The 11267-nt window shown below is 33.2% G+C and overlaps 1 protein-coding gene across 1 annotated transcript; it reads left to right on the plus strand.

Moving 5' to 3' along the window:
- The first annotated feature begins 302 nt into the window (after positions 1-302).
- On the plus strand, positions 303-11042 carry LOC145574734 (bystin-like). Its single transcript, XM_081632583.1, has 11 exons — positions 303-550; positions 667-867; positions 1043-1169; positions 1284-1335; positions 1431-1758; positions 1908-1987; positions 6424-6471; positions 7800-7946; positions 8982-9054; positions 9140-9212; positions 10751-11042. Exons 1-11 carry the CDS (start codon positions 431-433, stop codon positions 10822-10824), a joined length of 1323 nt encoding a protein of 440 aa, XP_081488709.1. The 5' UTR covers positions 303-430; the 3' UTR covers positions 10825-11042.
- The last annotated feature ends 225 nt before the right edge of the window (positions 11043-11267 follow it).

The following is an 11267-nucleotide window of genomic DNA, read 5'->3' on the forward strand; positions in this document are numbered from 1 at the left end:
AACGACCGAAAAAGGAAAGTGGAACAAGTATTTAAAAACGGAGAGTGTATTAGTATTTTTTGTACTATTAAAACCATATATAATACTATTGAGAATGTTCAGTAATAATATATTACCTCCCAATATAGCTTATATAGTTGGTTAAAAAAAAAAAAAAAACCGTCCCAATTGATTGTATTCGAGTAGTAAATAATTTTATTTTATTTTATTTTATTTATTTATTTTTTCTAGTGTTTGAAAAGCCACTTGATAAGTGATGGGAATCAATCCCAAAATCTTTCAATCTGGTACTAAATAAAACTTTCAGTCTCTCCTCACTTAGGTTTTTTATTCCTCCTCTTTCCCTCTGCTCTCCTCGCCTCCTTCGGCCGCAGACCACTCCACCGGCTGCGGCGCACTCCCTCCCTCTCCGGCAACCTTGACGCTAACAATGGGGAAGAAGAGAGGAAGAGAGAGAATGGTTAATTCTCAGCCTTTCCTAGCTGACCAACCCACCGTCGTTTCTAAAAACCGCTCTAAACCTTCCAAACGCCACCAACAGCAAGAACAGGCATATTTTTTACAATTTTTCTCTGCAAATTTTGATGTTATAGTTTTTGAATTTACTTCAATTTTTGTATGGATGATTTTGGTTTTTGTTTTTGATTTTGTTTGTGAAATTTGCAGATGATTTCCAGCAATATGAGTGATAAAATTCTTAAGGAAGCGTTTAAGCAGCAGAAGGAAATTGTTGATGAGGAGAATGATGACCAAAACCTTATTATTCCCTCCTTTTCTGCTGTTCTTCATAATGAGGATGAAGTTGAGGAAGATTTTGATGACTTTGCCGGGTTTGCCGAGACCCAATCCCAGATTAATGATTACGAGGTCTAAATTTTCTCTTTTTCATTAGAATTTTATTGTTGATTTTCGAGTTATAATATTCAAAAAATGAATTATCTAATGTGTCCTTGATAATAATAATAATAATAATAATAATAATAATAATAATAATAATAATAATAATAATAATAATAATGATAATAATAATAATAATTAACAGGATCAAATTAATGAAGAGGATGAGAGATTGTTGGATGCCTTTTTGTCCAAAGATGCTGGTCCACAGCGCACACTTGCGGATGTTATTGCTGCTCGCATCAAAGAACAAGATGCTGCTGTGACCTCTGGTAAAAATATTTTTTTTTTTTTAGCATATGAAGATTTAGTTGATTACTGTGATATTTGCCTTTCTCATAAATGTTTTTTGATTTGTGCCTGATTCTATGTGCTGTTTTGTCTAGGAGGGAAACTGATGGACAAATTAGATAACAAGGTTATAGAGCATTACAAGACGTATGTATCCTGCCTTGTTGAATACTTTGCTCATCTTTTTTCATTTATTAAATGTCATTTTTGAAATTCACATGTTCATGTCAATTGTTGAATAGGATGGGGAAGGTTTTAAGCACTTATACTGCAGGAAGATTACCAAAAGGATTTAAACATATCCCTTCTGTGAAGTGCTGGGAGGAGATTCTACATTTAACTGAACCTGAAAAATGGTCACCTGCTGCAGTAAACCAGGCTACTAGAATATTTGCTTCCAACATGAATCGAATGAGGGCGGAAAGATTTTACAAGCTTGTGCTTCTTCCGCGAGTTCGGGAAGACATCAGAAAACATAAAAGATTGCATTTTGAGTTATATCAAACTTTGAAAAAAGCTCTGTACAAACCAGCTGCTTTCAATAAAGGGATATTATTCCCCCTTTTTAAGGTATTTTAGCCCATGATTATGCTATGCATGCTGCCATTGCTATCTATGCTCTTTACTTCTTCAGAAGTTCAAGTAGCTTGGTTAATTCTGCTTACTCTGCTTTTTTCCTTCTTCCCTAAAAGCATTTTTTTTTGGTCATGTTCACACAGTCTGGAAATTGCAATCTTCGGGAAGCAGTCATCATAGGTAGTGTGATCCAAAAAATGTCTATCCCTCCTGCTCATTCGAGGTAAATGTAAAATCTTTTGACCATGGAAGTTGCATGTTTTCTTTATCTTTCAATAGTTTCTTGTTTGAGTATTCATATGCTGTTGTACATACCTACGTACAAAGAGTCAAAGACGTACTCATCTTCCTTTTTTAATTGATATTTTTTAGCGATTTGATTCTGTGCTTATGCTGCACATTACTGACAGCTTCTCAGATGAACTTATTTACCTGTGATGATTGATGGGCTTTTTATTTGGTTACCACACTGCCTGTGATTCCTACATCCTGACTATATTTTCAGACATTCACATTATTAAATATTTAATAGAAAAAGAGGGTGAAAATATAAAGTAAAATTGAAAACTGGTCAAGAGAGCAAGGAAATTTAACAATCTGTGATTGTTTTGGACCTTGTTTGAATTTAAGTCTTTTGCGTGTGATGCCAATCATCAACTTTTGTATAGGGCTTTTTTGCTCACTCTTCACTGCAAAAAAAAAAAAAGAAAAAAAAAATAAGAAGGTAATTTATTGTTTTTTAGATTATTTGTAAGTAGTGAATTCTCTTAAGTTTGAAATTGATAATTCTGGATAGAAATTTCTTGAGATACATAGAGAGTTGCTATTTGAGGAAGCTAAGTTATGCTAATTGCTGCCTTCAATCCAAATAGATTTTTAGTTTCTAGGCATCTCACATTATTTAGCATTGTAAGCCAACCTCTCTTTTCATGCATTCAGTTTATGTGTAGTTAGGATGTTTTAGTGTGTTCAGCCACCATTTTGGATCAACTATAAATTTCATGTATGAGATGCGATAGCAATTTGGGTGGAAGATATTGTGGGTTTGTCGCAGTTAGATTTCATGCTTGTTATAACGTGGTGGTTATGGTTGGAGAAAGAAGAGGACTTTCTGCATTTGGAAATCTAGCAACATATCTTTCTGTGCAGTCTATCTCGTATATACTTGGGTTCATACACATGAGTCTTCTCCCAAGCAACAAACAGGAGTGCTGTTTTCATAAATAATTTCTGGAGAATTGGTATCTCACATTATTTAGCATTGTAAGCCAACCTCTCTTTTCATGCATTCAGTTTATGTGTAGTTAGGATGTTTTAGTGTGTTCAGCCACCATTTTGGATCAACTATAAATTTCATGTATGAGATGCGATAGCAATTTGGGTGGAAGATATTGTGGGTTTGTCGCAGTTAGATTTCATGCTTGTTATAACGTGGTGGTTATGGTTGGAGAAAGAAGAGGGCTTTCTGCATTTGGAAATCTAGCAACATATCTTTCTGTGCAGTCTATCTCGTATATACTTGGGTTCATACACATGAGTCTTCTCCCAAGCAACAAACAGGAGTGCTGTTTTCATAAATAATTTTTGGAGAATTGGTGGTCTTCACTCATCTGATTGTTCATGGAAATTTCCTTGTCTTAAATTTGTATTCAAATATCCTTATTGAACAACAACTGCATTTCTTCCATATTTGATCTTGCTAATGCATATGTACCACCATTATGGACATTTAAAGGCTTTGGGAATTTTCAGCTAAATTGTAGTCTAAGTACTAGACTTGTGCATCCATATTAGCACGAGTATGCGAAATTCATACGTGGTAAAATTATTTTTGGTTATAGGCATTTGGAACTTGAGTAAAGGCAAATTATCCATGATTTGCTAAACGGATAACTTTTGCACTTGGGGACATAAATATATCTTTGATAATTGTAACTGAGTTCATGTAAGATAAGAACATCAAAGGCAGATTTATGTTTTGATTTGGGGTGGCAATTGCCACACCAAGTTTTTGAAATTTATCATTTTGTGTAGCATGAAAAGAAAATGAGCTCATTGTGAGAATTGGCACCTTTTCAAATGATTATACATGGACAATATTATCTTTGTAGTGAACATAAGGATACGGAATGGAATTGTTTATACTCTTTCCGGGGAAAAATAAATTTTAACTATCAGTTTGTTTGACTTGATTAATCTTATACTTCCTAGTTTTTTACTTTTTTTACTTGCAACACTTTGATTTTAAGATTATATTCTCATATGCTACTTTGACTATATTTAATGAGTTCTCCTTTAGAAAAAAAGGAAAATTTGAAAAATACCACCAACAATTATACTCATTTTATTAATACCCACCAACAATTATTTTATTTTATTTTATTTTATTTATTTATTTTTTTACTTCACCACCAACAATTCTTCAAACCAAAAAACTGCCACCTCTTTTCACAAACCTTCTTACATGACGCCATTGTGGGCCCACCAACTACCTTCTCCTTAATTTCCCTCCTTTTCCCTCTCTCTTCTCATGATATTCTCCCATGTTCTCCCCATCACTTCCCTCTCTTCTCACGATATTCTCCCCTATTCTCCCCATTACTTCCCTCTCTTCTTTAACACTTGAATTCTCACTCACCAAAATTGAATGTTAAACCCTACATTCATCACTCCTCTTTCTCTCTCTCTCTCCTCTTTCTTTCTAAAATTAGGGTTTTTTTTGGTATTTTTCTCTATGAAAAAGCGCAGAGGGGAGACCAAAAGCTTGGCCAAATCAGATGCATTGGAGTTGGGGGACCAAGGTTTAGATTTTGGTGTTGAAAATTGGGGTTGATTGTGGTAAACCCTAGAATCCGTACAACGTTAATACATGCAATTAGTTTATAATTGTGCTGAATTATTGCAATTTTCCAATTTTGTGTAATTATTTGTTAATTAGGGGTTTTTTAATGTTAAATTAGTGCATTGAATTGTAAAGTTTAGTACTTTGATGTTATTTGACGTAGTGGGTTTTGTGTTGATTAGGGGTTTATTAATTAGGTGTTTTTTAATGTTAAATTTTGTGTAATTACCAACATTTATTGGAGTTGGGGAACTTAAGGGGAAGGTAGTTAGTGGGGCCCACAATGACGTTATTTAGGTGGATTTTGGAAAAGAGGTGATAGTTTTTTAGGTTTTGAAGAATTGTTGGTAGTAAAGTAAAAATAAAAAAATAAAAAAAAAATTGTTGGTGGCTTTTAGCAAAATGAGTATAATTTTTGGCAGTATTTTTCAAATTTTCTTTAGAAAAACAATACTCATGTAAGATTTTGTTAGATTCGCCGTAGTTTATACCTTCATAATATCAAATTTTTATATTTTTTACTTATTGATAATACTCCCTTCACTTGCATGTGACTACTTTTGATTTAAAGTGGGGAGAGATAGAGAGTAAGGTGTTATTTATTTTAACTTGCCTCCACAAAGTGGGATTGTAGAAGATAAAAAAAAAACGTTAAAAGTAGTAGAGTAATATTGATTAGAACTTAGAAAAACAGATGAGAACTGAAAGTGAGTAGGTTTTAGGAAAACAGAGGGAGTAGGGGATATAAGTAATTAAAATAATGCATTGGAAATCATGAAATGAGAAGTGCCGTAAGTACAAAGGAGTTGATATCATGAACTTGTGATTGATTCAATAACAACAAATTTAAGCACTTTTTTTTTTTTTTTTTTTTTTTTGACATAATCAACTTGTTATTGTTTCCTTCTTCCCTTTTTCCACCACTTTTTGTACACCTTGGTATCTACCCCTAATTAGGATGTAAGTGAATGAACTTTGGGAAATGCTAATTTGGTGAATTTGTGAATCAAATTGTGTTGAATTTGAAAAATATCAATCTTAGTTTTTTATTTATTTTTTATTTTTATTTTTATTTTTTTTTATTTAAACAAAAGATTCGATATTATGTGTATGAATTCTATGTCAATTCTATAGTTATACTTGCTTTACTGGCACTGGTTCAAATGTGTCAAAAGATGCTACCAGTGCCAAGCCACTTTCTAAAAACCTGTTGAAAATTATGCTACTCATTGACCTGTTCTTTACTCTTGGATCTTCAAATATTATGTCATGCTTTGGGCCTAAATATGAATTTAGAGGGTGTGAAGAAAAGGGGAGGGCGAAGGTAACAAAAAGAGGACATGTACATCTACAAGAAGCTTTTTAACTTTTTATATATTAGCTGTACAAGCTTCCAATTGTGAGAGTCATGGATAGATTTGAATGAAATTAGACGTGCTGTTTTTTTTACTTAGATTGCTAGGATAATAAGTGTTTGGCATTGTGAGCATTTTCAGCTTTGTGCACAATACCTTAGACCCCAAATTGTGGTTCTAAAATTGAAGAATGCCTTTTAAGTTAAATAATGCCTTGTAAATCTACCTTTGATGTTTTATGGAGACTGGAACTGTAAAACTTGTAATCAATCCTGGGCTTGCATTCTCAAAAATTTGGAAGACCTTGTTTTTTTGCCCTTCAAAAAATACCTGTATATATTGTGTCATTCAAATACTTTATGCATGTGTGTGCTTGCTGCTAGATTTTGATGTATATCTCTTGTTTACTGTGCATATGAGGTTGTAGCTTTTTATATAACATGTAATCCTATGAATATGCAGTGTTGCGTTGTTGAGGCTAGCTGAGATGGATTACTGTGGGACTACCAGGTAAAATCCGTCTTAATGTTTTGGTTTCTACTCTATGCTTTATCTTACAATGCTAACTCTTTTTCACTCTCTTTTACTTACTTAATCCACCTTTTTCTAATACCCACCTGCCTATTTACCTAATTTCTTATTTTATCCACTGATTTTTCACTCCACTTCTAGAAAAAAGAATCTATATATACTACCTCCGTTTTTTTTTAGTTGACACATTTTGACCTTAGCACTATTCACACACCTCTCTTTGACCGTGTTTTGTGCTTTATAAGTAAAAAATATAATCATGTGGGGTCTTGTAAGATTCGTCGCGGAATAGATTTTCAAAATATCAACTTTTTATAATTTTTGCTTTTCGGTAATTAAAGATATTAACGATTGAAGGTGTGCATTGGCAAACGTGACTAAAGAAACGTGTCAACTAAAAAGAAACGGAGGAAGTATATGACAAGATTTGTTGTCCGTATAACAAGTACAATTTATGTTTATTATTCTTCTCTGCTATGAAATTTGGAATGACAAAGCATTCTTACCGGTAAAGGGTTATATAGTGATAAAATCTGTTGGCCCTCGTATAGCCGTATCTGATTCTTAGACCCCGTTGGTGGTGAACTTTCTTATAGAAGAAAAAACTTTCCAAAAGATTTGTCCATACCCTAATGCAGGTATCTGTATGCAATGCAGATTAACTTATATGTACCCTTCTACCTGTTAAAATGTAAATTTAAAAGGGGCCTTATAATTTATTTTCCATCTATCTAATATAAATCTTAAATCTCATTGTTTTAAATTCTTCATTATGAATATTTCCCTATTTGCTTTTTACACCTTAACTTTGGAAAAGGTGAACATGTATAGACTTAGTGTGCCATATTGAGTGAAATAATGGCATAATGCTTCCCCTGGTAACTAACCTTTTACATTGTTGTAGCGGTATATTAAACGCCTGCTTATGCTCACTATAGACACCTTGGTCACAAATCTGTTCTGAATATTACTCTTTTCTACTTCTTTTGTAAGAGTTTCTTGTAGAATGAATCATTTCATCTTGTTCTTGTTACTTGCTATGATTTGATAACAAGATTTGGTGTCCTAACCCAATAAAGGGCTTAAATTATTGGGACTTTATGAATCTTTCTAATATATGATTTGACTTGGAACTCTTTTCTACTTCTTTTCTAAGAGTTTCTTGTAGAATGAATCATTTAATTTTGTTCCTGTTACTTGCTATGATTTGATAACAAGATTTGGTGCCCTAACCCAATAAAGGGCTTAAATTATTGGGACTTTGTGAATCTTTCTAATATATGATTTGACTTGGAACCTTAACGCAGCTATATAATCAAGATTTTTATTGACAAGAAGTATGCTTTGCCTTATCGTGTGCTGGATGCTTTGGTTGCACATTTCATGAGATTTCTAGAAGACTCACGGGTCATGCCTGTGATCTGGCATCAGACTCTTCTTGCTTTTGTTCAGAGGTAAGTAATTATCCCCTGTCAATGACATACATGTTTCCCAGTTTTTTTTTTATTTAATTTGTTTTCCTATTCTGGAAGATTACAAATGCTCAGGGTTCTCTCCAAATGTATCAGTATTCTCTGATTCCTGATTATTCTTGATTTTCTTTGCAATATCTTTCTCTATGACATCTTACTAAATGAAACATTCAATGATTGGACAATGATTTCAATCCTTCATGAAGTTCTTGTATCTATGTTTTTCTTTTTATGATTTGTCACATTTTATGTTACGAGCCTTATGAAAAGCAGTTGTTTGGACAATGATATGTAGGATTTTCTTAACACCCCACAACTCCGTGGAAAATTCTGTAGTTAGTCATAAAATCTTTTAGGAAATTGTACAATTAATCTACCATTTCCAAACCTTTATTGATTTTGAAAACAAATGATGTCATTAATAGTTTTGGCTGGAAAATTTTATATGAGAAGTTGACACGTGGGCAGTAATGCTATTAGCTGTAATTAGTTTAGTATAGGTATATATTCACTCTATGTCATACTCTTTTTTCTTTCTCTCTATCTCTCATCTCTAAAATTTGCCTAGGAGACGTGCATCTAAAATGAAAAGGAGGAAGTATAAGAATTTCTAGGGGGTATTGAAGATTTTCTTGTGTTTGAATAACTGCGCAAACATAGGTACAATTCTTTTTGGGATTATAAAAAGTGATAATAATATCATGTGGCCATGTGACTGACAAATTTTTCCTGGGACATATCTTGTACTATTTTGTTACTATGACTTTTTGATCAACATGCTATTGAATTATGCATTTGCTTCTAGTTTAGTACCCTGTGATAAATGTTATCTAGGATGTAAAGCGTCTTGAAGCCTTAAATATGTCTTCATTGCCGGAGTAGGTTTTATTCCTCAAGATATTATTTGTACTAAAATGTCTTGCATGAATATGTGTTTTATGTTGAAACTATCTGGTGCTTTAGCAATTTGAAATCTGTTTAATGCAATGTTGGCATGGCATTTTGTATTTTCAACAGGTACAAACATGAATTACGAAAGGAAGATAAGGATAATCTTAATATATTAATGCAAAACCAAAGGCACTATTTGGTAAGAGCATCCCCACCTATGCAAGGATTTGTTTAATCATAGTATGTTTATTTGGCTGAGGTGTGTTCTATATTGTTTATTGCAGGTAACACCTGAGATTTCTAGAGAACTTAATAATAGTCGTAATCGTGGTGAAAAAGAAGATGATTCTATGATGTGTATCCTTTGCTTCATATTGTGTTCATGGTTTTCCTCTACCTTTATGTGGCTATGCTTATGCCAACATATTACCTTCATCCATTGATAGTTTTTTGCAATACTCTTTTGAATCTAATCATGTAGTGTTTGTTTTTGCTTGATTGGGCATACTATATATGAATGCTTTTTACATGTCCCATGTTTGCTGGATAGCATGTTATAGTGCTAGGAGAGCCCAACTTGTTAGTCAAGAATCTTGTTTTATTTTTGTTGGAGTTAGATCAAGCTAATCTTGAGTGGTGGGTATTTTTGAAGGACTTATTAGGGCTATTTGGCACCTAGTAAATTGATTCAAAATGACTGGTTTAATCAACGTTAGCTGAATACACTTGGTATTTATGACTTGGCAGATTGGATGCTGGGAGCACAGATTTGATTTGAAAAAGAGAACGCACAGCTAGATTGCTGCTGCTACATCTCTTAAATTTATGCATGTTTGTTACTCTTACATGTGACCGAAAAATAATTTAAAATAGAGTGGGTGTTGTTTTGAGTCGAACGATTGATTTCAAATATGGTAAATGGAATGGAAAGAGGGGAAAACCGTGTTTTGCATTGAATGAGAATAAGGACAGACAATGGATACAAAGATGTATGTCTAATTTTAGAGGTCCTAGAAAACAAAGAGAATGCCAGATGTGGAGGTAGGCAGTAAATGTAATAGTAAGGGTTAGGGTCTCATTAAATTATGGTCTTTGTTCATAATTTGGAGCAGGTCGTCTTATAACATTGGGAGACATTGGACAGGTGCAATTTAGAAAAATCTTTTGAGGAAATGTGTCCATTTATTTTCATCTACTTTTAGCAGTCTTTCCTGATCCATAGTGTTTTCAACTAATATGCTTTTACGGAATCATTTCCAGATTATTGGAAGCAGATTAGCCTTGGGTTAGCTAGCTTTTTATCTGTTGTCTGTCCAGTGAATTGTTTCTGTTGCAGTCTTTGTGACAAATGGACTATTTCATTTTGACCTTTTGAAAATGTATGCTGCAACCTCCCTATATCATTCTTATCAGAAGTTGATATTCTATTCAAAATCCTGCACTTTGATCAGATTTTTGCTTATCATATGCCACTTTCCCTGTTTGAGCTGTGCCTTTTATGCTCTATTGCACCACTTTACTCCCTCCCTCCTCCCCCAAATGTAAATAGAAAAGGATAGAATATATACAGGACTTTCATGTACCTCAAAATTATTTCTTATAGTTTCTGCCAGGTGTGCTAAGTCATGCTTTTGTTTCCTTTAAGGTATCAAGCTTTATCAGTGCATTTATTTTTAATGGAATATACTGTGTAAAACCGTAAGTTCTATGAGCTTGTATGCTATCAGCTTCTCATCCTACTTTAATATAGGGTATTACTAATAGTGATTTGCTCCATCTTAATGTCATCTTTGTTTCTTCATATTCGCAGTTTTTCTAGATTTAGTCCCTTTTTCATGAATAGCTGACACTTGTTCATGCAAGTTGCCTGTCTCCCTTGACTTATTCCTCTTCAGTATCTGTTATCAATGAACCAATCCAGGAAGACAGGTTTGATATACCAGAAGTGCCAATGGAAGAAGATGACTAAGAGTTGGTTCCTTGTCCATCTTGTCTTTGTGAACTTGAGTTTCCGAAAATTTTGACTGTGTTTTCATCCTTAGTGAATTTATATTATTTATGTAACACCGGGAGTTTCTGCTTCCCATGTTATGAATTGTGTATTAGCATTTGTTGAAAGACCTTGTATCATTATTTGAGATTGAGATGCTTTGCAAAGTAGTACATACCTGAGCTTATAATTTGCCATATTTGAATTTTTTTTTTTTTTTTTTTTTTTTTTTTTTTTTTTTTTTTTTTGGGAAAAATTGTCAAGAATAAAACGATCTTTCACCAGTATTCTAAAAATAAAATGACCCTTTGATTATTCTAGAATAATATGACCTTTGACATTGATCTTCCATAAATGGGGTGCAACCGGTTGGTAACCTGTTTTATGGGTTAAATGTGACACATGTTACATTATAATTGGTT

Source organism: Chenopodium album, chromosome 13 (assembly GCF_948465745.1).
Source record: "Chenopodium album chromosome 13, dcCheAlbu1.1, whole genome shotgun sequence".
In the NCBI taxonomy this organism is placed as follows: Eukaryota; Viridiplantae; Streptophyta; class Magnoliopsida; order Caryophyllales; family Amaranthaceae; genus Chenopodium; species Chenopodium album.

Excerpts from the sequence above, each read along its gene's own strand:
- LOC145574734 (XM_081632583.1), top strand. The coding sequence starts at position 431 with ATGGGGAAGAAGAGAGGAAGAGAGAGAATGGTTAATTCTCAGCCTTTC. Across the intron at positions 868-1,042 it reads CCCAGATTAATGATTACGAG|GATCAAATTAATGAAGAGGA; the intron begins GTCTAAATTTTC and ends AATAATTAACAG. Across the intron at positions 1,336-1,430 it reads GTTATAGAGCATTACAAGAC|GATGGGGAAGGTTTTAAGCA; the intron begins GTATGTATCCTG and ends ATTGTTGAATAG.